The sequence below is a fragment of the Gopherus flavomarginatus genome, chromosome 4, assembly GCF_025201925.1.
Source record: "Gopherus flavomarginatus isolate rGopFla2 chromosome 4, rGopFla2.mat.asm, whole genome shotgun sequence".
Taxonomy (NCBI): domain Eukaryota; kingdom Metazoa; phylum Chordata; order Testudines; family Testudinidae; genus Gopherus; species Gopherus flavomarginatus.
The window spans coordinates 39,197,071-39,222,199 of record NC_066620.1 but is presented as its reverse complement, the minus strand read 5'-3'; the positions used below and the strand labels follow the sequence as shown (position 1 = coordinate 39,222,199).

At 43.5% G+C, this 25,129-nt stretch overlaps 1 protein-coding gene and 1 long non-coding RNA gene across 5 annotated transcripts in view; one reads left to right on the top strand and one right to left on the bottom strand.

Annotated features, from left to right (window-relative positions):
• The window catches only part of LOC127050254 (uncharacterized), a 40,874-nt gene extending 37,766 nt beyond the window's left edge, over nucleotides 1–3,108 (bottom strand). For all 4 annotated transcript variants that reach the window (XR_007774178.1, XR_007774177.1, XR_007774176.1 and 1 more), the window contains exon 1: nucleotides 2,780–3,108. This is a non-coding gene — a long non-coding RNA (uncharacterized LOC127050254). The remainder of the gene's footprint in view (nucleotides 1–2,779) is intronic.
• Nucleotides 3,109–5,857: 2,749 nt separating this feature from the next.
• Nucleotides 5,858–13,012, top strand: SIX3 (SIX homeobox 3). Its single transcript, XM_050951939.1, has 2 exons — nucleotides 5,858–6,875; nucleotides 9,382–13,012. Exons 1-2 carry the CDS (start codon nucleotides 6,115–6,117, stop codon nucleotides 9,572–9,574), a joined length of 954 nt encoding a protein of 317 aa, XP_050807896.1. The 5' UTR covers nucleotides 5,858–6,114; the 3' UTR covers nucleotides 9,575–13,012.
• The last annotated feature ends 12,117 nt before the right edge of the window (nucleotides 13,013–25,129 follow it).

Sequence of the window (25,129 nt, the reverse complement as noted above, 5' to 3'; positions counted from 1 at the left end):
ATCCTGGAGCTACACATATCACAAAACACCCGATTCTCTCTCTCTCTCTCTCTCCTACCCCACCCCCCATTTTATTTTAAAGATAGGATTTTCAGGAAGAAGCTAATGACTTTCATTTAATTGGCCAGGCACTGATGTAGTGGGTTGTTCTCCCAGCCCTGTGCCTTTGTTGCTTTTGGGGTAAATAAAGCTAATCAAATCTTTTGTTATGGCCAAATTCTCCCTTGGGGTCTTCCAAACATTTGTTTGAATAATTTACCTCAAGAATTGAACATACTAATTGATTTTAAAGTGCTAGCCCAGAGGGAGGAAGGGCGCAAGGGCTTCAAATCACAGGCAAAGAGCAAATGTATACCTGACAGCAGCGAAGCTTCCATAATTTGATACACCTCACCTTGCAGTGTGTGTACACTTCAGAAGGCAAAGGCAGAGTGTGTCCGAATCATTTCAATAAATGTTTTCTTAAGGAATGTTTGATTGCACTAGTTTTCAGGGGTCACATCCATGGTGCCCTGGGGGCTTTGCTCTGATATTACATAGGCGAGTATATATTTTTTCCATTCCAATAAATGCACGTTGTCACCTAGATCTCAGATGCTCTGCTGTCTGGCATGCGTAAACTCTTCTTTAAGAAGGAGAAGGGGGGGCGGAATCCAGGGGGCTGCAGGTTCTGTGTGCTTTAGTCCCATTCAAGGAAGAATTTTGATGCGATTCATTAGAAGTAACGAGTTGACATAAGGTAAATCTACATTGAGGGGGCCTTTCTTTCAGTGTATGGGGAAGCTTCATTAACCATCGCTAACAAGGCGTGCAAATGCTCTGATTGGGCAGCTTTCTTATAACGCCAGGGCCTTTGCAGGATGCCCACCTAATGAGGGTCACTAAAAGAGACTGATAAAATATTCAGATTTTCCGTCACACCAGGAACTTTTTATTAAAGAGGAAAGTTGAGGCAACTGTGTCGTTGTTTACCTTTTGAAGGCAAAATTGCATAAGAAGAAACCCAGCTCTCTTCGGAAACCTTAGCTCCTGGAGAGGATTGGGTTTTTAGGGTGTTTTTTGTTTGTTTGTTTGTTTGTTTTTGGTAAATCCTTGACAGTTTCCTATCTCCTTCTCCCCCACCACCAGCTAATTATGTTTTCTTGGGGTTAGTGTACTGAAAAATAAGAAAGAAAGGAAATAAAAAAAACTTAACTAAAATGTTCTGGTTTTGACAGAATTATTAAAATCAGTCTGATGGCTTAATGACATGTCAATCATTTCAGTGTTGCTGGTTGTTGTTAATATGTCAGCATCTGTACACATGACTGTTAAACATGCTACTTTCATCAGTGTAACATTTTCAAGGCTGGAGGGCTTTTTTCTCCCTCTGTAATTTATTTCTACTACTTTTCATTGCTAGGTTACGTTTTCTAATTAGAGCTAAGTATTTCACTTAATATTTAATTTAGATGTACAGCACATATATCATACCTAGATCAATCAATCAATCAAGTGTCCCTTGTTGATAATGCTGCATCATTAAGAGTTGTATTTAATTCAGAAGCAAGATGAGGTATGTATGCTTATGCTGCTAAACAGACACTTCCAAAATTAGGAATGTGGGTTTATCGTTAGGAAACATACTGCACTGACGTTCACTTTTGAGCTAAACGCCTAATCGAAAAAGTTTGCTGCTTAAAGAACTCTGGACTTTGGAATTGCAACAAATTTAATTCCTTATTTCCCTTCCCAAATAAATATTTCATATTTTTCACCAGTGGACGTGTTTACTCAAAGGAAGGGGAGAGGTTAATCTCGTAGCTTTGGTATTGTTTGGGGCAAGTAATAAAATACCCGGCCTGCCTCTCACACCCACCAAAACCGTTAAAAATGATTTGCCCACATTTTTACACAGCATATACTGCACTCATTACATCAACAGGATTGAATTACAGGAGCCGAACAGGCCAGCTCTGACACAGACATCAAATACGCGGTCATTTATCTTGGGAAACCGTGGCTTTAAAAAGGGAGGATAATTTCAAATAAAGCAGCTGTACAATGTTGTCTGCGCTTGCCACCTTACGAATGACAAAAATTCAATTCGGTCCTAATAAAAAATAGATGGATGTGATCAGTTCTCCTTTACCTGCCTGCTTCTCTCTCTCCCTCTCTTAATTTCACCCGCCTCGGCCCCGTGATACTGTAGTTTAGAGCTTTCCCTCTGCCTAGAAGGTGACGAGGCACATGAGATGGCACCGAACCCGTTTGAACCGAAACACTCCGGAGCGCCGAATGAGTCATTCTCGAGTCAGGCTTAGGGGGCACTTACTGGGCAGCAGAAAACCAGAAGCTAGTGGGAGCTACAAATCAAAGCAAGCAGTAAAATCAAGAGCCCCTTCTCCTTTCTCTCCCACAAAAAGTGCCCCCGAAACGGGGCAGGCTGGAAACATCAGCGCGCTGAACAGAGAGACACCTAACTTGACCTGAATATCTTGGTGCAGCAGAAAGGAAAACAAATTTCACTCCGGCTCTTCCCCGCAAAGCCACATGTCATTATATGAGTTAAAACAATGAATCATGTGGGATACAATAAGATTAAGTTTAAATAGAGTTTAGCTACCAAAATTCCCCCAGCACTGTAAAGATGTCTATCAAGAAGGAGAAAACTCTTATCATTTCCTCGGATGCCTAAGCCACCAAGTGAGTGGGGAATTGGGGGGGTCGGGGGGGGGGGAGTCAGAACAAAACCGAGACTCTTCCCTGCGGGTCTTGAGTGTGTGAATAAGAAACTTACAGGATCCGGAAAGGATTTTCCGAGTCGAGAGGGGTTTGCTTTCCCGGTCCTCTTGTTTGCGTTCCCTGCTGCTGGCGATCATGGCTTCGTATCTCTCCCCTCGACAGTAACTCTCTAGTTCAGCTCGTCCGGATTCAGCGGCAATGTGCAGGGAGCTCGCAAGATTCGGGGGCTCTGAATTAGCCAATTCCATTGACAGTTTTCAGCCAGCAGCTGCAGTCATTAAAAGCCATTTACACCCTGGCCTCCTCACACAAAGATAGAGCGCCAACAATTATCTGCTTGTACATTTAAGGACATGAGAATGTGTCCCTAACAGGCTTAGGGGAGAACTGAATCACTGGCTACACTAGGAAAACACCGAGTCCCGTTCCCAGGATTTGTCTAATGTATATCGTGCCATAGTAACTCGCTTTGGTGAGTTAGCTGCTTCAGTATCCTCAAACATTTTAGGATGTTGGATCCAACTGTGCAATAGCTCACGGGCTGAAATATCGCGTATGCTGTAAGACATGCAGAGCTCTGTTAAGACCTTCGTATTAGCTAATAGGCACATTAGTTGGGGTTGTTGTTGTTTTTAATCTAATCATGGTTTGAGATTCAGCCCAGAACACATCTTTTGCAGACAGAATTCTCAGTAGAAAAGCAGTTTGTTGGGCTCGGATTATACCTGAAACAAGCTAAAGCAGATTCTGGTGTGAGTTTTTGTAGCTTTGCAAAGTTCACCAGGAATCCTAATACTAGGAGCATAGTCTAAGCATGTGAACAGAATATGATTGTGTGGAAGAATAGAAAACAAGAAGGGCCTTTTTGATATGACCCTTGAAATGAATTTTTGGGGTAGTTTAATGTTCAGCTTTAAGAAAATTGACTCAAATATTAAGAAACCCTTGCAGGAATCGCCCCTCCGCTTTTATAATCCTTTACATAAAAGGAACGGATTACAAAGGAAAGAGTTTTTCTATATTAAAATCTTTGGCTAAACATATTGTTGTACAATTAATACTTTCAAGTGGATTGGTGGAGGTGCCGAGTCGTCTCTTTGCTTCCTTAGCTGTGTTACTGGAAATATGAGCCAGAAAGGGAGGGGAGAGACGAAAAAAGTTCCCCCCAAGTATGTTAACAGAAGTGTTTAAGCAGATCACTAAAAATTAAGAGGGCGAGTTATTTTCATGATGAATAACAGAGCACACCGATGACAGTTTAGTGAAAATGTGATGAATGTGTAATTCAACGAGGTTCTTCCAGTCCAGCAGCTCTTGCAACTGGACCTATTCATCTGCCACTTGGAATTATTTCATGAGGAGTGCGCTGTGAAAGGGATCACCACCAGTTCGGAGTCCAGCTAAAGAACTTCTACCACCCAGAGCAGCAGCATGATTATTATCCTTCGGATAGGCCAAGTCACGCTATGTTTTCACATTTTAATTGTAATATCTCTTCCCCCTCTCTTCCCTCCATTGATGCCTGAAAGTAGTTCGGGCTCCATTCCTCACCCCTAGATCTGCATCGGAATGCAGAAAAGATCTTTAAAAAAGTTTTGAATTCCTCAATGATTTTTCTTCTAGAAAGGCGGCTTAGGATAATTATTTCAGCTTTATTGAGGGCAGATTAGTTGAAGTCTGGATGCTGCGTTTCAATACTCGTTGTACATGCCTTTACAATGTCGGTATTGTTTGCTACTGTGTGTGAACCTATTCAAAATATACACTTTTTAACACCAAGCAAAGTCCTGTCTAAATATACACAGTAAGTCTGGAAAGACGTCCATGACCCGTACAAATCTCTGTAAATCACACTTCCATAGCTACAGAAACTAAACAAAAGAGTTACCAGCTCAAGATGCTGATTAAATCTTCTTAAAAGCAACATACCTAATAATAAATATAGTTGCATGGGAGCAAGATCGAAGAGCCTAGCTAGCAGTTGGAGTAATATGGAGTTAAAACTGCAAGTAGACTTTCTTTGTCCACACTTAAAAAAACCCCACACATTTAATTTAATGGTCAAATGTGTTTCTTTCTTTTCCCCGAAGTTTGGGGCAGAAAATGTATGTAAAGGAGGGGATATATGTTAAAGCGAAGGTTGGCACGTACGCGAGTGGCTAGATGAGAAGAAAGCAAAATGAGAGGATAAACAAGAGGGATGTGCGAGAAGAAGGAATGAAAGAAAAAACAGAGAGAAAAGAAAAAAGAGAAAGGGAGAGAAAAGCAGAGGAAGAGAAGGAACTAAGGAAAAGAGAGGTATTTAGCTGAAAAAGAAAGGCGGAAGAGGGTTTAACATGCCAGTTACTCGGAGTGTTTTTCTCTAACTTTAAGCCCGCAGACAGGGCCCTTTCAGAGCACGGATGCTCCTGGTAGCGCTGCAGCCCTGCAGGGGACTCTGCAGATCCCGTTAAACTTGGATTTTAGCAGGTACCCTGTTAAGTGAAGGGCGGGGGAGAAATTCTTGAGAGAACCAGAGCTAAACCCAGGACGTACTGTGTGTGCTGCTTCTGGGAGGGTCACTGGCATGAGGATGGGTCTAATGATCTCATCTTTCTTTTCTTCCTCGGCACTATTAGTGTTCAGATAGGCAGAATGAAGTGAAACTACGTGCAAATCATGTGTAAATTGTCTCAGTTAGGAGCCCTTTATCCGAACGTGTATCCCAGCCTGGCCCATTTACTTTCCCCCCATATCTCCTTTAGCTTTAACGAGGCTCGTTAAGATCACAATAATATTCCACCCTCTAATTGCTCATCCCATTCAACAAATATGTGCACACTGCTTTTCGCATTATTTGATCCCTTATTTAGGAGGGGTGTGGAGGGGGAGAGACGGAGAAAAGGGGAAGTGCTGAGATTAAGAGTTGAAAAGATACAAAAAAAAATCCTTTTCCACTAACCACCCTGCTTCCCTTCCCCCCGTGCATTTGCGCGAAGTGGTAAAAACCTTTCTTACGTACTCACTAATGATTGGCAGGGCTGACAGTGATTGGCAGGGGGTGCCATGGCAACGCCACAACGACACTCAGAAGACCAATAGAAAAGCGAAACAAAATGTTTCAATGCTGCACTCACTGTGGATTTAGGGGAGATATTATGAGGCTGTTGTCATTAGGGCGATTGCTGTTGAATCATTGAATCTTGACTCGGTGGCGGTGCTGGGTTGGTGTGTGTGTGTGTGTGTGTGTGTGTGCGTGCGTGCGTGTGTGTGTGTGGCTGTGTGCCTCTATGTGGCTGTGTGTGTGTGTGCGTGTGTGGATGCGTGCGGGGTGTGTGTGTCCTTTTCTCCCTTCTGCCTGCCTTTCTTTCTTTTCTCCTTGATTTATTTCCCCCTCTCTCAGGTCATCCCATGGTTTTCAGGTCCCCTTTAGAGCTTTATCCCACCCATTTCTTCTTGCCAAACTTCACCACCGACCCGCCTCACCGCTCCTTACTTCTCGCCAGTAGCAGCAGCAGCAGCAGCAGCATCACGGGCTGCAGCCCCGGTGCTGGCGGTGGTGGAGGAGGCAGCTCCAGGGGACCGCAAGAAGAGTTGTCAATGTTTCAGCTGCCCACACTCAACTTCTCCCCGGAACAAGTGGCCAGTGTCTGCGAGACGCTGGAGGAGACTGGAGACATCGAGCGGCTGGGGAGGTTCCTCTGGTCGCTGCCCGTGGCGCCAGGGGCATGCGAGGCCATCAACAAGCACGAGTCAATCCTCAGAGCCCGGGCGGTTGTGGCCTTCCACACCGGCAACTTCCGAGACCTCTATCACATCTTGGAGAACCACAAATTCACCAAGGAGTCCCACGGCAAGCTGCAGGCCATGTGGCTCGAAGCGCATTACCAGGAGGCCGAGAAGCTGAGGGGTCGCCCGCTAGGGCCGGTTGATAAATACAGGGTGAGAAAGAAGTTCCCGCTGCCCAGGACCATCTGGGATGGAGAGCAGAAGACGCACTGCTTCAAGGAGAGGACTCGCAGCCTCCTCAGGGAGTGGTACCTGCAAGACCCCTACCCCAACCCCAGCAAGAAAAGGGAACTGGCGCAGGCCACCGGCCTCACCCCCACGCAAGTAGGCAACTGGTTCAAAAACCGAAGGCAAAGAGACAGAGCAGCCGCTGCTAAAAACAGGTCAGTGCACACGGCACCCCCACCCTGGGAGGAGAGCGAGAGGCAGGGCTGGGCTGATTTCTAGCACTGGTAGTGCTCTCGCAGTTCTTTCTTTGGGCCCCAGCGGTGGGGGAGTTTGTTTGTTTATATTTAATAATAATTAATAAAGAATCAAGCCAAGTCCTGCATACCAATCTATTTGCTCCAGCTGCAAAGATGCAGCCAGCAAAGGAGTTGTTGTGAAACCCAGCACCAGGAAGCCTTCGCTGCTTGCCAGAACAAAGTTTATTCTCACACACACACGTATACCGGGGTGTCCATGAGTCTATTCTTTTAAAAAAGACTTTCCTTCTTTCTAAACCGATGTGTGCGTTAGTCGGTTTACACGCGGCCTTCCCAAAGTGCAGTGAATGGTCTCTCCTTTCCTTGTGGATTGGTAAAAGTGACGGGAAGCCACACAATGCTACGCTTGATGTATTGTTTTTAAATGTCACTCGTGTTGGCACATTTTAGTGGAATCTGCCCCCCCTCCACACACACGCACTAAACAGTTTAAACAAACATCATAATTCAAAGTATGCTTCTGCAAAGAAAGCAGCTGTTCTCCTATTGTTCTTATTAATTATAAAAAACAAACAAACTAATTTGCCTCAGAAGTAAAAATAGAGGAAAGCGCTGAGGCACAGAAATGCATTTTCTTTCGCATGTATATTTATAAATGTACACAGAATGATTAGCTATTGGTGTGCGTATAATATAGTGTGTGTGTGTGTTATGTATGTGTTTGTGTTTAAAGTGTCCAATGAAACCAAACCTTAAATTCAACTATTTCCTGTTTGGTCTCAACGTAGTTTTTATACATCATTTTAAAATTTAAAATAGACCTTTCAACAAGCTTTACAGACTGATTAAAAAAATACATTTCATTATCGCTGGAAGTGTGTAAATAGAACTCATTATTCTTTTGATATTGTCTCCCCCAAATTCCTTGTAATTTTACTGTTGGTACTGGTGCTTCGGAGTCCTGAAAAAAATACAAACTGCAACTGCTTCACTATTTGATTTCCATCAAATGGAAGGCAGAGCAGCTTAGTACAGTAAGTAAACAGAAGTTGCATACGGATGCTTTTGTTGACTGAACGCAGTTGACAGCGGAAAGAATACACCAGGAATTGTAATGGGAGAAAATAACCAAACACGCCATAATTAAACAATTTTAAAATGACTGGAAATTTTAAAGCGAGATAAATTTCTCAGCTCTTTGCAGACATTGAAATGAAAAAAATGCTCTGGTGGGAAGCAGTGGACTGAGGAGTGCGTTTTGATAAATACTGGGAGTGCTTGTTATGCGTTGTGAATGGCTGGTCAGTTCAGGACTTTTAGCTTCTTTCTCTTATGCTTGAATTAATTTTTCTCTGTATTTAGAACCGAATAACCAAGCGCAGGAGAATGTTCAGCATACGATGATGCACTTGAATATTTTTATTTTGTTTTATGTATTTTGTCTATTTAAAATCAAATGCCTTCCCGTGTGTTGACATTGCGAGGGACCCCAGTTTGGAGTCTTTTGTTTAGTTTTTGTTTTTCAAAACGAAATCAGGCTTGAAATTAAAACGTTCTCCCTTTTAGAGGGACAGAAAAAATGCCTTATAGATGTTTCGCTAAATACTTGCGAGATGTTGCTTCCCCCACCCCTTCTCCAGAGCACCAGGGTATTTCTTTATACATTTTTTAAAATGGTGTGTGTGTGTATATATATATATATATATTATCAGACAAGATAAGTCAGTTTCAGCTGCAATTCTTCTCTAATACAGAACACTCTTTGTAGCTTTCCGTATCCACCGTGTGTTTGAGAAACGCGCACATATTGTTTTAGTTTAGATTAGGCCCACAATACCCTGGTGTCTATGGTGGAAAAATGGACTAGTGGGGGGGGGGGAAGCCGACAAAGAGGGAGATTTTAAACAAAATCTCAAGCGCAATAAATGAGTCCCCCCCCCACCACCATGCTTTTTAAAAGTTGTGATCTGTCTATTTATATCTGAGCTTCACCCGATCATATCTGAAGTGGGCTTTCTCTGATCTGTTTTGAAACACTTGCAAGAGGCTGTCTGCAGCTGCGGTGACAGGAAGTCGAGGCAATGCAGTTCACGGCCGACAGCTTTACCAAAACAAGACGAAGAGAGAGAGAGAGAGAGGTTCACTCATTGAACCTTGATGGCCTGTATACACACCCATGCATATGGATGTGTGTACACGGTGCACGGGCATAGCGCTCTATAGATTGCAGAACGCTATGGAAAAGCCAGGCAGGCTGAGCTGAGAAGGTGATCGGGCGTGGGGCTATGAGCCCTAGAGAAGCGGGGGGGATGTGGCTGGAGCCCGTTGCAGAGGGAGGCTGTTTGGTGAGTGTTTGTTTGCGAGGTGCGTTTGCAAGGGCTGGGGAAAGAGGGGAGCTGCCTGAGGCTCGCGCTTCCTCTCTCAGAAGGACTGTGTCGTTGTTTTGTCTCCCCGTGCGATGCAGGCTCCAGCACCAGGCGATAGGACAGAGCGGCATGCGGTCGCTGGCAGAGCCCGGCTGCCCTACACACAACTCGGCCGAGTCTCCGTCCACGGCTGCCAGTCCTACCACCAGCGTCTCCAGTTTGACAGAACGAGCCGAGACGGGGACCTCCATCCTCTCGGTAACCTCCAGCGACTCGGAATGTGATGTATGATACCGGCAAACAACCCGAACCAACCAGCCAAGCACCCGCTCCCCGACCCAGACCAAGGGCCCCAGAATCAGAACACACAGACACACACTCAGCAAGAGAAACGCAAAGCAAACGCGTAAACAATAGCAAACAAACAAAAAGCGAATCCACCGCCGCCACCAACTGCCACCGCCGCCACCAAGAGATGGAGCTAAAACTTCAACAGACAGTCCCTGACACTGAGGCTGCAGCGGGGGGAATAATAATAATTATATTAAAAAAGTGACAATTGCATTCTTTTTAGGACAAGCACGATTTCTCCTTTGCGCTTTTCCATGGACGCATTTCACCCACTTGCATGATAATGATGATGCTGATGATTAAATTTGTATCTGGGAAAAAATATTCTCTATAGTAAAGAAACAAAAACAAAAAACAAACAAACAAAAACTCCGATCGAATTTGTATAAAAATAATAAAAATAAAAAAAATAAAAAGGAACTGCTTGAAGAGGGAAATAACAAATGTTTATCGCCTTTTTGTTGGTTCTCTTTCTCTCTCTCTCTCCCTCCCCCCTCTCTTTCTCTCTGTTTTTAAGTCCAAGTGATGGTCCAGCCAAGATGCAATCTTCTGTTTTTTTGTTCAGCAGACAATCATTTTATTCGTAAGCACCTTTTTTTCTACACTTCTGTCACTGCCTGTGTGGGTACTGGTTATAAATGTGGAAAAAGAATAGTTATGACTGTAACAGATTTTTATTTTTATTTCAAAATTTTATATGAATTATGTATATCTTAATGATGCGGTCATTTCCCCAGTTTGTAATATATGTGTAGAAATGCCTGTATATGATATTTGCTCTTTTCTTCCTTTTTCCCTCTCTCTCGCTCTCTTTCTCTGTCTCCACCTCTTTTTCTCTCTCTCCTTTTTATTTTCCTTGACTTGGTGTTCCTTGCACAAACTTAGCTGTCACGAGCTGACGTGCTAGGTTTTAAAAAGGGACCTCAGCGATAGAAAACAGCTTAGAATGCAACTGTAGTTATCTTATGCAAAAGCTATTTTGAGTATTTCATAGTAGCTTTGGGGTCTCTTCTTAAACTCCACGTAGGACGCTTATACTATTGTTTCCTTAACTGCGTGTTTATCTATATGTACAAACTTTCTAAATCAAATACAGTATTCCATTTTCTTATCTATTCAGCGATGTTGGTGTTTTTGTCTATTGCAAATTATATATCTATATCTATATATTACCCCACACACCCTAACTGAGAAATTATTTTTCAAGCTTTGCTTGGTTAGGTGAGCCACTATGAATTATTCAAGGTTATATGTGCTGAAGCGCTCAGGCTGGTTAGCAATGCACGCCAGTGGAATCTGGAATTTACTTGTGTGTATATAGCAACTAGGCGAGTTTGGCTTTTTTGTTTGTTTTTGGTTTGAATTTCTATGTGTTTTGAAGTAAAGTGCTGTGTTTGTAGCACATTTAAAATTAATTTAAAAATAATATAAAATAACTTTGCATTAAAAGTCTGCCTTAGTGAAATGAACAGTGTCTGTAAAGGGGAAGGAAAAGAAAACATCACTTTTGTATAGGCAGACTTTGCCCCCTTGAGTTGATATAATCACTGCTCTGACTGTGTTTCCAAGACACAGTGATGTCATTTCAATCCTGCTTTCACACCACTGGCACAAACATTTTTTTCATTTTTTAAAAAAAACTCTGAGCCTAAATGATCACTTTGCCCATCTATTGGGATTAGCAGGTTTCTCCATTTAAGACGTTTAAGATGTTTTAGTATTTGTTTGTAGCTTTAAATGAAAACAAAAACTATAAACTACTCTCCCTAATCAGGTTTCAGCTCCTCCCCTCGAATCCTAAGTATATTGTAATGTGCTGAAAGAAGCCTTTATTTGCATGACTAACAGTATTCCAGCATCACCTTTTGCGTTAAAGTTTTGCTTAGCCCCAGGCAGATTATTCAACCGTGAATTAACAAGAGGTGAATTCTAAACTTGTTTTTACTTGAAAATACAATTTTGAAACTTATTAGGATTAGTGAGAAACGTGCCTGGAATTTCTTGACCATTCCAGAACAAATTTTGACTTCCGATTTGACTTTGTTTTGGCTGCATTTTTTCCTCTATTTGAAGGTCCGGGCTAGTTGAATGGGAAGCTCCTGAAATTTTAGGGAAAACTATAGGCATTTCCAAAAGGAAACTCTACGGGGAGAAAGAAAAGCCCATGCCCTGTAGTTTGGAATTTAATTCAAAGAACATTATTGATTATTTTGAAAATAAGCTGAAATGCAAATATATTTATAGATCTTTTCAGAAAATCCTATGTGTATTTACTCAGCTTCCTTTCAGCACAAACAGTTGTTGGGAACATGTTTATTACCATTGATATTTTTGAGGGAAGATTGCCCAAAAGCTTTAAATGAAGGACTAGTTAAGAAACAGTCATTGGAACAGACCTGTGTGATCACTTGAAATGCTACCGAGAAAGAAAGCGAGAAAAGGAGTCTGTGGAATGTTTCTCTTTACCGTTTATGGTCATCGACATTAAGCTGTACCTTGTTACCTGGAAGGCTTCCAATCAGAACACCTTTATTTTGCTGCTCTGTTATCATACACGTCACGGAGTAAAGTGGGCTAGAATCTATTTAGACGCTTTTAGGAATTGTCCCCTAATATTGAAAATCAGTGAATTTGCTCACCTACATTTAAAATCCCTTCTGCACCCTTTCTCTACCCAACTCCTTGAGAGAGAAAAATCCTCTGCTAAGGAGAAATAATAAAAACAATTCTCAGATGGGTTCAGCCTTTACACTTGCACGTGCATTCCCGTTTGTATTCAAATGAAAAGTGTATTTGAATTTTACAGAATTTGAAATGTGCATCATTGCATAGGTACACCCTATGTAATACTCAGGCATGCACAAAACAATAACAGCGTTCTGTTAACTTGACAAATAACTTGAATCTAATAGACTGCAAATTAGTTTTGCTAAATTAATTGCATATTTAGCAGCATAGAAGGATTTTTTAATAAAAAAATAACATGGCGTATGCAAAACTAGCGTTGATTTGAAGATAAGTGAGGAAGAGAATAGTATTATATCGCATGGGGAAATTAAATTATATTATTCGTCCGTCATCTTCCCCATGCAGATTCAAAGAGCAGGAAAAATACTAACATGGGGCAACATACTTCAAAAGTATCCGCAACTTCACAGGCAGCCGGCGTTTGAATTGAGCCATTTATAACAGTTTTCTTCGTCAACCCCAGTATGTGTTAGCAAGGAGCAAAGGCCCTTGTAGAAAAAATCACAGCATTGCCAGGGCAGCTATCGACAATATTTATAAATGTTTAAAAGTGCAATATTTCTATTTCTCTTTTTGATGAGCCTCATTATGCCTCTGCTATTTGTAACAGAATTAAATACCTGGAAAGATTCAGAGATGTGAAAGTTTCTTCTTCATCATTTTAGAATCTAGGAACTGCATTTTAGGCGTCAACTCACAGTAAAATCATGCCTGATTCTGTCTAATTTATCTAGGTCTTAATCTTTATTTTCAAGCTCAGCATAACAATATTTTATGTCATTTGTTTTCCTGGGATACCACCAGAGACTCTTTTAAATAGGAATATTTTCACTGCCGTTCATAAAACAGTCATAGCGTTTTATAACTTTTCTTCCCTTCATCATCAACTTTCTTCCCTAAAACTTCTGGGAGTAATTTTCAAATTCTTTCCTTTGGTTTTATTGTTTAATTTCAGAAAGTTACTGTTCATCTTTTAATGTAAGAAACAGTGACGCTTGGTAATTTGGAAAGAGTCCATGAAACGCAGCTAGTTTTCATAATGGGGCTGCAGCCCCAAATATACAGATTTGTAAAGTATTTGTCTCCAGTAATTTCTCTCAGGCAGTGTGGGTGTGTGCGTGTCTGTCTGTCTGTGCGTATCTGTGTGATATAGTATATAACGTATACATACGTACACGCGCATAAAACCATATATTTGTGTTTATTTGTATTATATCTGAAAATGCTACAGCTAATGATACTCTGTTTAAAATCTCGTCCCCATAATAGATAAACGATGTTGTTCTAGGATTTGCATTAAAAACCTGAATGGTTGATTGAGGTGTAAATCTATGAAAATCTGCGTTTAAGCCTTCTCACCCACTAAATCCATCTGCCCTGGTAAGATAGGGCCTATCAGAAACTCCAAACTGAGGCTTACCTCTTCACTTCCTCTGGCCGATCATTATCGACAAGCCCTCTCCAGTATTAGTTTATTATCCGTGGCAAGCTTGACTGTTGATTAAGATGAAATTATTCGGAAGCTGAAGTGCATTTGATCTATATTTAAAAGAAAGCCATAGGATAGGAGATATATGGCAGCGAACTCACACATCCGGAGTCCACCGGTGCCTTTAAATTCATGGCACAGAGGATATGCTCTCCCATAGGAGAGACGCGCGGAACTCTTGTTAACCAGAACTTATTGTGATGAGTCAAAAGGGGAACGGAAAGTGAGTTTTGTAAATACAGATTTATATACTGAACTCCTCTGTCTCGCGGCTTGCAAAGATTATACACACACAGGCAGTCTTGCATTGCACGATTTTTTAAAAAAAGCTTGAAGTTAGACACTATGTTACAGTTTAGTTGTGACAACAATTTTTAGATGTTGTGACAGACACATCCACGCGTTATTTATGTGCGTCTATGTCCATACACAGAGATCTCGACTTGCGGTGAGCTCCACCTTTCCGAGAGTACTATGAAATAAAGTGTGCAAGTTCCTCGGAGTGCGACCATAATATGTATATGTGTGTGTGTGTGTGTGTGCGCGCAGCGTCTTTGTCTGAAAAACCTATTGGCTTTTCACCTGCAAACCCTCCCTGCTTTTGCTACCTAAATGTCTGCCCGGGGCCTGTACCGTTGTTTCGTGTCCTTTGTGTGCATGCGATACCATCGTTGACCGTAGTCCTTCCCCGGCTACGATAGGTTTTCGATAAGCTATAGCTCTCTCTCCCTGATCAGTTACAGCTGGCTTTTAGAAGAGGCTGAATCTGCTTGCCCGTTGCCCTTAATCTTTAGCATACCCAGATGAGGTTATAGCCCGGGCCCAAAGTGAAAAGAATTGTGGACGTTGGTGCCCTGGTATTGCTCTGATTTCTCCGGTTAGCTGAGCACAACTTTCTATTCGTGTTTATTCATGCAGTTTCTTATTGAGCTCCACATTGCACTGGCCCGGATTCGGCGTGCAGGGAAAGGACAGACAAACGCTGCCTCTGTGAGCGCGCGCGCGCGCCCTTCCCTCCCCCCGCACTCACAGACACGGAGTCCAGTTTGTAAAAGGACACGGGGCCTGGAGTGGGAAGCTGCAGTCCCCCAGCCCTATAGAAAGACCAATTAGAAAGAAGTTTGCAAATGGGAAAAGAAATAAACAAAATACTCAGTTGCAAAATCAGGACAGATGGCGGGGGGGGGGGGGGGGAGGAAGAGAAGGTGGTGGAAAAAAGGCATTGGGGATATTACCAGTGTTACGGATAAATATTACATTCTGGCAAGGTAATAGCAAGACATACAACTAGGGCAATGGCTCATATTGGTGATTAAATAACGCTAAGGTGGATTTTGAAGCTGTGCATGTGTGTGTGTGGTGGGGGGGGGTAGTTTAGTTTTATTTTAAGAGGTTTGTGAGACAGCAGGCTTCAAAGCCGTCCGACATCTAGGGACGTGCAGGAGAAGAAGGATGCAAAGGAGTAATTAATAAGTAAAGGTTAGGTGTAAATATCTGGAAGTGTGTGGTTAGAATCGCTTTACTGTAATGGAGATGAAGTGGCAGCATCGTCCCTCCGGATGGCAGGTCCTTTGCTGAACAGGTCTGAAGAATGGAGGAACCTACAGTGGAAGTCAAGATTTATGATATCTACAGCCGGATTTCGATTGACTTTAATTTCAAATGTAGCTACTAGAGAGAGGCTTAGCTCTACTGCAAATATTTGCTTTTTCTCCGCACAGAAACATCATGAGAAGTTCATTTAATAAGGACCATTAAAGTGTATCTTTCAATGACTGGACGGGAATTTGGTTTCCTATTGAAATAATCTATCTAGCAATATTTGTCAACAATATATTAGTTGGATAGTTTAGTAGATGCACTGATTTCTGACCTCTCAGTGTGTGTGTGTATACACACCTAAGTGTATTTGCATATATAGTACGTATATGTGTGTATATATGCACACTCACATACATACATGCATATATTCTTTCTCATCTGAAGATTAAAGTAGCTCTTGTAATATCTTGTAGAACATTAAACGTTCCTTTTAATATCTAAATAGGTCAGCAATATAGTTCAATAACATTGAAGGTGCCTGTATATTCTCTCTCCAGTCTGTGATAAAACATTCTTTAAGACTATTGGGATTTAAAACTGTAATTCTATTAAATAGTAATTGAAGGGTCGCGAGAGGCTATGATACAGGATCAGCAGTGTGTAAGCCGTCCGTTTGAACTTTAATTTGGAATCATAGGCAGATGGGATCACGGCCTCTTTGTGATGCTTGCAGATTTAAAACTAGCCGGCACAGAGAGGGGAAAAAACCTGCAATGCAGATTCATTCATTAAACATGAAAGGTTAGTGCAGGAGAGGATAAACGTTTAGACGTTTAGGTGAATACGGAAATATTCTGTCCCCCTCTTCCCTCCCCTTAACCCCTCAACTATCTCAGTTACTGATTTTCTATTGTTATTGTAAAAACTTTTGTTTATATCCCCAACGGGGATGAACTATATCTGAATTATTTATTTATACCTGGAATCACATTTTATCTTCGCAACTTTCATTCCACATTGTATGCTAATGGCTTGACAGATTTTTGTTTGGTTTGGTCTTTTTTAAGAGGATGGAAGGAACAACTTTCACGAGGAAACAGAAATCTTTTTTCCTCAGCTATCTGTCACATCCGTCTTGTTTCACTACTTATTAAATATAATTGTCTTCGTCAAAGGACTCGCTAAACAAAGCCTTACTGAATGTTTGTGGACGTTACAGAAAAGGAATGCAGCGTGTGTGTGTGTGTGTGTGTGTGTGTGTGTGTGTGTGTGTGTGTGTGTGTGTGTGTGTGTGTGTTTCAAAAAAACCGCGTTAGGAATAGATCTCTCTGACTCAAAAGGTAAAAATAAATACAAAATTCTTAAGTGAAAATCAAGCGTGTTGCTATGTAAAATCTCCGTTGCCTATTATCCGGTACAGGTACAGTGGGTATTGCTGGAGTAGTGTGTTGGGGGGGTATTGTATTGGGTTGGTGAACTCTTAGGCCTCAAGATCATGTGCCACCTTATCTGAAAACAAAAGATTTTCCAGTTGCAAGAATCAAATCTCACTAGCAGATTTTCTCAGCCTGGTTGGCATCCTATTTAACCCCCCCTCATTGTTTAGTTCTAAATATTTGTAAAGCAGACAATTTATGAGTTAACCTAATTAACACATCCATACTGTATATTCGTGGACCAAAGAGTACAGAGAATTTCTAATGCGATGGTTGCATGTGATAGTCATTTCTGTGTTACAGGAGATTACAGCAATACTGGAGCACTTCCAGATTGTAGATGGTTTTAGATGTTGAATTTTCAGATGAGTATTTACCATCATAACTAATTTAAGACCATTATTAAATAGAAATTCTCAGCAGGGCTCTTTAATGATGGAACACGTTACTAATTACAGAGTTTACGCTCTGTTTTGGCTAAGCAGTCTAGAGGGATGGGATTGTGCTTTGCATGCAAAGCCAATATTACTAACGAGGAGACATCAGACCCCTCACATTTCAATCATGCTATTAAAGAAAGCCATTCCCGCCTTATCTGTGCATTTAGATAACATGAACATTTTATTTACCAGATTCCTAACAAGTGGAAAGAAATGAAATACTGAATGGGATTTTTTGTTTCTACCGTGCTCTTGAGCTGTTACAGCCCTATGTTGGCAGTGCTGTGATGTCTGTCCACATCCATTCTATAGCTCAGGAAGCTGAAACATTTGTGGTTGTTCTGCAGAGTACACCATTGTTCTCAGGTTAGTGCTGTTAGCTTCCTTGCTACAAAGTGTATCAGGCAGGCTGACCCTGAATAGTGCACGTCTATATAAGAACAGAGAAAGCAAAGGAGTGTGACCAGCATACGCTGAAGACTGGAGAGCGGCTCAGATATTATTTATAGAAATACTGTATGTCATTTATACCTTCCTGCCCACCAAAAGGTAAAAAGGCTCAGGGAGTAATGGTTTGCTCCAGAAAAAATACCAATTTCATTTTCCACTCTGTGAACTAGCTTCGCGCACTCCATAAGCCATTCTGGAGAAATTGTTACGCTCAGTTAAAGCCAACGGAAGTGAATCCTAAGAACTGAGTTTTTCTTTAAAATGGGATGGGTGTGTGGGAGAGGGACAGGTATATAGCCTTCTGTAACGCAGTCTCTTTTAAGCAAGGAGCCAAGACAGAAGTGTCTGTCCTTTTCACATTGGCTTGGGAACTACGGTGTTGTTTAGTGTAGAGTTATAGTTACAACTTCCGTGCTCTAACTTCTAGCAGCCTAGGTACTGTCTTTGTGTCTTTTTGTCTCCTGGGTCATTTTGCACATGCAGAGTTGGCACTCATTTGCCCTGAACTTTTATGTTGAAATGCAGTAGCCACGAGCATAAGAAATAAGAATGGCCAGACTGAGTCAGACCAATGGTCCATCTAGCCCCTCATCCTGTCTTCCCACTGTGGCCGGAACATCATTACCAGCTACATAGATTAACACAATATGTTCGGGAAGAGTGAACACAGCTTTTGTAAAGGGAAACGAAGTTATATGCATACAGTGGGCCCCCTCTGAATTCAGACTTACTGTTATGGACAATGAGAATTTTCCTGCAAACTCCCTCCTCCCAAACTCCATTCCCATTGTCTCTTTAAGTTATGATGACACTGTTACTTTCAGACCTACCACTACCATATGTTTTCGTTGTTCGTGAAAGAATTAAACACCTGGGATACTTGCATTTCTGTAACTTATTCTCATTCTCTCTATAAATTATACTATGGGATGATATAATACGATGAAAAGATCAAGAAGCCCTGAAGATGGTTTTGTTTTAACTCTCTATTAACGTCAATGGGAGCTTTGACTGAGTCAATGCTCTAGGTTTGGCTCTATTCGTCTGTCCACCTAGCCTCCTGAAGTTTAGGCTTCAGTTCTGCATAAACTGTATATTTATTGACAAGCGCCAGCTATGTATAGTGATATTTTCCAGCCATCCACTACAGAGTAGGAAAATCAAATAAGTATGAAGATATAGACCAATGACCAGGGACTTCAAGGTTGTTGTTTTTTTTAAAGCAACCCTTAATGCCAACTAAGCAATCATCTGAACGTTAGATCCTCCTGATGGATTTGAGTGAAATTAAATTGTCTTCCCCTACTGTGTGCTTGTGAGCGAGTCAGGCTGTGTTAACTGTTCCAAATGGATTCTCTCGGTTTGTCTACTTATGTGTTTTACTGTAGTATGTCTTGTTAAATAACACGGAATGTGGCATTTCGTGGAAATCTGGAGGGTGTTCTGGGGCCTCTTTACTTCTAAACGTCATGGAATTTCATCTTGCCAGTGTGCGTTTGCCTTAGCTACCAACCTGTTTGCAGTGTGAAGAGAAGGAAAGGAAAGTGCACTCACTGGTAGTGCAGTGAGCACTTGGGCGTTAGGTAAAGCGTGTGTTTGTCTGAGACTATGGCTCCCAAAATTCCCTAGTGAAACAACAAAACAAGACGTGTGTTTACTCTATACACAGTATAGACAATGAACCAGAGACTCTTCCTGTATGTTCCCTTCACAGACAGAGACTCGCACCACTAAATTCACAGGGAAATCAAGTCATCTCACAAGAAGGAATAGTGTAGTTTATCCAAATCTTATCGTTCCATTATGAGAATAACATTTTCTCATAGACCCACTGGCATCTCTGGGATGGTTACAGCTCTGCAATCTGCTCTTCTTGTTCCTAGGTCTGACTTTCCTGGTCACAAAACAGTTTAGCAAATCTGGTTTATTTCATGCAGACATAGAAATCTTATAGAGTTCTTGAACTTATTTTAACCCCACTTGGAGGATGCTGCCTCCCTTTATTGTTCCACTTAGCTATAAAAAAAATTGGGCAAGGGTTTAAAACGGGAATTAGTATTTAAACAGATGCAAAATCCAGCCACGTCTTCACCGTTTGCTTTACTTATGGAGTTCCCCACTTCCTTCCTCCCTGTGTGTCCCTGAGTGTTTAGAAATCGACTATGATTATATTAGTTGGAATTTATCTGGAAGGTCAGCGGTGGAGCTACAGGGAGCTGTTTACTAGTGATTTGTACTCTGTTGAAAAAGCCCATCTAAGCCCTCTTAAAAAAATCAGTCCCCGGCTTGGGTCCCCCATTAAGCTTGTGTTGAGATTGTGAAGGCCTAGATTCAAAAGGGGGGGGGGTATTCTTCTCTGCAGGTCCTGACCCTCTGTAGTGGGCTGAGTGAGCCAATAAAAAAGGGAAATTTCCCCAGCTGCATAGTCATTGGAGGTATTTGAAGTGCAGGACATGGGACTGAGGGCTGCTGGAGGAGGGGGATGAAGGGGCTGAGCAGAAGTAGATGCTGCCAAAGGAGCAGAAGGGGGCAGAGCTAAAGAGTTAAATAAAAATCCCCAGAGAGGCTCCACCAAATGGTGCCTGCCAATAAGGAGAAGAAGGGACTCGAGTGGGGGCTGGTAGGTGCCCAGGAGAATGAACCGGATGCCAGTTGGCAAACACAGTAGAGTAGAGGGGTTGAGCGGTGACGCAAAGGAAGAGGGGAAGAGATGAAAAGGGAACATTGGAGCTGGGGGGGAGTGAGCCAGACAGGATCAAAACAGACAAACACGAGGGACTAGCGAGCGTGATCCTGGGCTCCAGCAGGGTCTTGGAAACCCCACCAGGGCAGCTGGGCCGCTCCCCACAACCATTTCAGAGCGGGTTTGAGAGGAGCGGGGTACGAGCCCCGAGTTTGCTGGAGGAGGGCAGAGAAAGCAGCCAGAGAAGGGAGAAAGTAAGAAAGTCCCCAGGGAGACTCCCTCCAAAGGAGCAAATGGGGACCCGCAGGGGAGGCTGCTGGGGGCCCGTGGATGATCGGATTGCTGGGGACAGAGGGAGTCGGGAGCTCAGAGAGCTCGGCCTAGGGGCTCAGAGCAGGTTTCCCCAGGGCACTGGCACAAGCACCACTGGGAGCTGGGCACATGGGTACTCGAGTCCTGTCCCACTCACGGCGTTAATGTGGGGCTGGGGGGTGGAGGGAGAAGAGGGAAGACTGAGCATGCGGAAGCCAAGCCCCCTGTGGTTTGCGCTGCCTGTTTGCCTGGCTCCGTGCTCATGTCAATATTTTGGGAGCTGTGCGAGAAGGTTACTTGCTCCCGGAGACGATGAATTGCTAAATCTGTGGCGAGCAGGTCTAATCCCCCTCTTTCTGTGGCTCTGCACAATGAGGGCTCCCCCTGTCTCCTTCCTCTCCCCCAGCGCCCCCCCCTGCCGGGAGGAGGGAGGCTTGGCCCCCTAAATCCACTCTGGTCCTCGCCACCACCTACAGCGACTCAGCCCAGCGATCAGGAAACCATTTCGAAATTGACTCATTCTGTAAATAATCTTTGACGTCCCTACAAAGACGCCCTTCGAGAGGAGTTTATTAGCAAAGAGCCATTAAAACAGATGTCATGTTAGCTTCCCTGTGACATTTGGGTGACACATCTCTCCCAATGAATTGCTAATTGTCTTCCCAGCGCTCAGTAAACACCCCGCTCCATTGTCTGCGCTCAAGAGAGTTTCTGCCACAAAATAAGGTCCTTTGCAGGCATTTGCAGGCATCGCTGCGGCCTTCTCCTCGGCCCCTTCGCCCTACACTCACGGGGCCTTGCCTTGGGAGCCCAGTCCTCCCTGCATTCGGGGACACCCCCCCAGTGTCTGCACCTAGCGCCCCCTCTCCGAGCCCTGCCTCTTCTGTCCGGCCCCTTGGAACCTCCTCTCCACCGCCGGGAGCCCTTCCCCGCACCCAGGAGCCTTTCCCCACTTCTCTGCTCCCTGCTCACCTATGCGGACCCCACTTCTTTTGTGCCCCTATGGACCGCCTTCCCCACGTCCCCTCCCGGACTTCCCTCAATCGTGGGACCCCTCCACAGCCTCCTCGCGCCCCTAGGCCCTGGCGCACTGTCCTGCACCCCGGAGTCACCCCCATTCTCGGGCTCCCTGGGTCCCTTCCCCGACTTCTTTACACACCGGCGGCCCTTCTCCACTCTCCCGAGCCCTGGGGCCCTTCCACAATCCCCCTGCGCTCTGAGACTCTATTCCCGTGCGCCCTGGGGCTCCATCTTCACTCCCTTGCGCTCTGGGGCCTCTTCCCCTTTTCTCCCTCTTTGGAGACATTCTTCACTTTCTGCACCCCGGGGCCCCTTCTCCTTTTCCCTCCACTCCCTCTCTACCGCCTGCCCCCAGGGTCCCCTCTCGGTCTGACTGGTCCCCTCGCACCCGATGCAAAGGAAAGGGCTAATGCGCTCCCTGGGACACCTATCAGCGCAGCAAAGGTGCAGGGCAAGGCGGGGGGTGGGAGGGCTGGCCTCACATTTCTGCCCCCCCTTACATGACACTGTTCACCAGCTCCTCAGAAATGTTTATTTTGCTTGGAACAAAAGGTGTGTGCGCGCCGGGGTGGGGGAAGCTGCCAGTTCCCAGCGAAGTACCGGAATGGCAGTGACATATGTCATTCTGTGTAGACTTCGGATGTGAAAAGCAGGGGTGTGCGTCACAGTCATCTCCTGCTTTTACCCTGATGGAGACACTCAGAGAAAACTGTCTAAAGACTTTGGGGGTGATGAGACTAAACAGCCATAAAGACAAGCTGTACTGCTGACTGGCTGCCTGAATTAGCCTTACATCGGTACCTAGCTTTTCATATTCATATCAGCTGTCTGTCTGGAGATAGATTTACAATCCCTCTCTCTTTCTAACTCTCAATAGGTAAAGAGAGAACTAATCCTCCGAGGTAGATAGACGCAGAGAGATTATGTGAGTGCAAAAATATATACATATATACGACTAATTCATATATACTCGTTCGCAGGTAGGCACGAGCGCACACACGTAGATAGGAAAATACAGAGAAAATTATGTCAATGAAAATAGATATATACCTATTTCAAAATGGGGGGGTAGATCGATCTATCTATCTAGGTATTTTGATAGTTGTGTATAGGTATGTATATATATCAAAATACCTAACTAGCTATAGCCCCCGATAGATAGATAGATAGATAGATAGATAGATAGATAGATATTATAGTAGTACATATATTAACCTTGCTTCTGTTTTAGTTTATGTATATTTCACTCACATACTCGCTCTCTGTCTCTCAAGACAGAAAGATTTGAATTACACACAGGATTTATCTATCAAGAGATATTACAGAGAGGCATCAGATTAGATAGCTTTGCTGGCTTTTTAATACGACACTTGAAATGATTTTGCTACTGGATAAAAAGACCTGGTTGGCATCAAGTGCTACATTATCGTGGTCACCCGAAAGAGTGACCGTTCTTGATGTGTGCACACTGCAGTCCTCGGTCAGTGACCTGACTTTGGTTTGTTTTTGTAAACGTGGGATGTTTTACTAGTGGCAAAATAAAAACGGAGCCAGTTTGGGATTCCTGCTAATTAAACCACCGAGATCCCCTAGTGTTTTCCACACTGCAGCCCTAGGGGTTACTGAGTCCCCTGGGTCACTAGCTGGGGAAAGGGGACCCAGAAGTGTAACGAGATCACCTGTTCCGTGGGGGCTTGTTTTGTTTTGCTGTTTACATGTTGCTCATCTTGAGTAAGTGCAGGCGTCAGAGGGGTTTGGAAATTAGTTTAATCTCTTATACCGCAATATGAATGGGCTCGTTTTGCAGCTGGCTGGGACGGTGCCCAGCATCTGTGAGTGCCAATGGAGCCTCCTCTGGGGCTCAGGCAGAGTGACAGACTGCGAATTCCTCGCGTTCAGGGGAATGCCATTCAATCCAGATACAGGCTGATTGCATCTTCGATGCTGGGGGCATTCTGGTGGGCGAGCCCTGAACCCTAACAAACGAGGATTCCTGTCTGGTACCGAATGTATTTCAAACTCTACGGTGAATATAAACCGCGGTGTCGCGCAAACGAGGAGAAACCGCTACCATCAGAATGATAAAAACCGTCTTCCAAACACCCCAGGGCTCTACCGCACAGTTTCGGTAGAAGCAACACTCAAATCGTATTCCTCCCATTGTAGCAGACGGATTGGGTGAATTTTCAGCATCCCGTCCTCAGCTAAAGTCTTGAAACTGCTGGTCCCATCTGTAAGCATTATTTCCCTGTTCGCAATACAATACAGGTTGATCTGCATTAGAACCATCCCCTCTGGATTCGTTCTACAAGGGATTGTTTCTTCTGCCCCTTTTTGCAAGGGCACAGTCAGTCTGCTTCTGCCTATAAAATAATCGAGATTTCTCTCCACGGGGGGCTAGCTACGAAATTGTGACACTGGGAAAAGTTAGAGGAGAAATGTAGCTGACACTCCTCTGGCAAATGCAGCCTTTCCCTCGGCTACTGACTTCTATGTCCTTGTGTCACTGCAGTAGAGGAGACTCTTAATTTTATCTGCAGGTCCAGAACCTGTTCCAGAGGCACTGAATGTTACACCTGTCTGCTGCGGATGTGCATAAGTCAATCAGTCACTCTCTTAGAAAATTAACATGTATCCGCGGAAAATGGCTCATTGGCGGCAAATATGGATCCTTGCTAGGAACAGCTCCCCGAGTTGTATTGTTCATAGGATGCTGACTTCTCCCACAGCATAAGAAAGCCACCCGTTAGGCTCGTGTAATGTGTTAGAATCACCTCTTGTGGACGAGGGAAAGAAAACTCCAGAGAAGTGAAGCTGATCTGGATGTTTTAAATACATATAATCAATATTGATCTGGAGCCAATGTGTTCCTCCCCGGCTGCCGTCGGAGCCCGGCATTTGAAGTGATTGTTATTACATAGGCTAGAGGGGTCATTTTCTAGGGGGGCTGACTGTATCTGAGCTCCAAATTATCCAGAGAGGACAGATGGCCCTTCTGATCTTATAATGAGAGCAGGGAGCGATTATCAATCTGAACCAAAAACGATGCTCTGGTGACATATTTTCACAGTTCTGAAATCGGTGCCTGCATTCATGTCTCGTTTCATATTCATCTCCATTTTATTTAGGGACCGTTTGGGTTTTGGCTAGACTGTGTGTGATCTATCTATCTATCTATCTATCTATCTATCTATCTATCTATCTATCTAATCATTAACGTGTGCAGAAATACGAAACAAAGGAAAGCAGAAGTCACTTCACAGGAACTTTTCATCCAAGTCAGGCTTGGCAAAATATTTCTATGTAAATACATTTGCCAGTAGACAGACCCCCAGCTGCCCCGTTGAGTCACTAATTTTGAGAATGTGAATATGT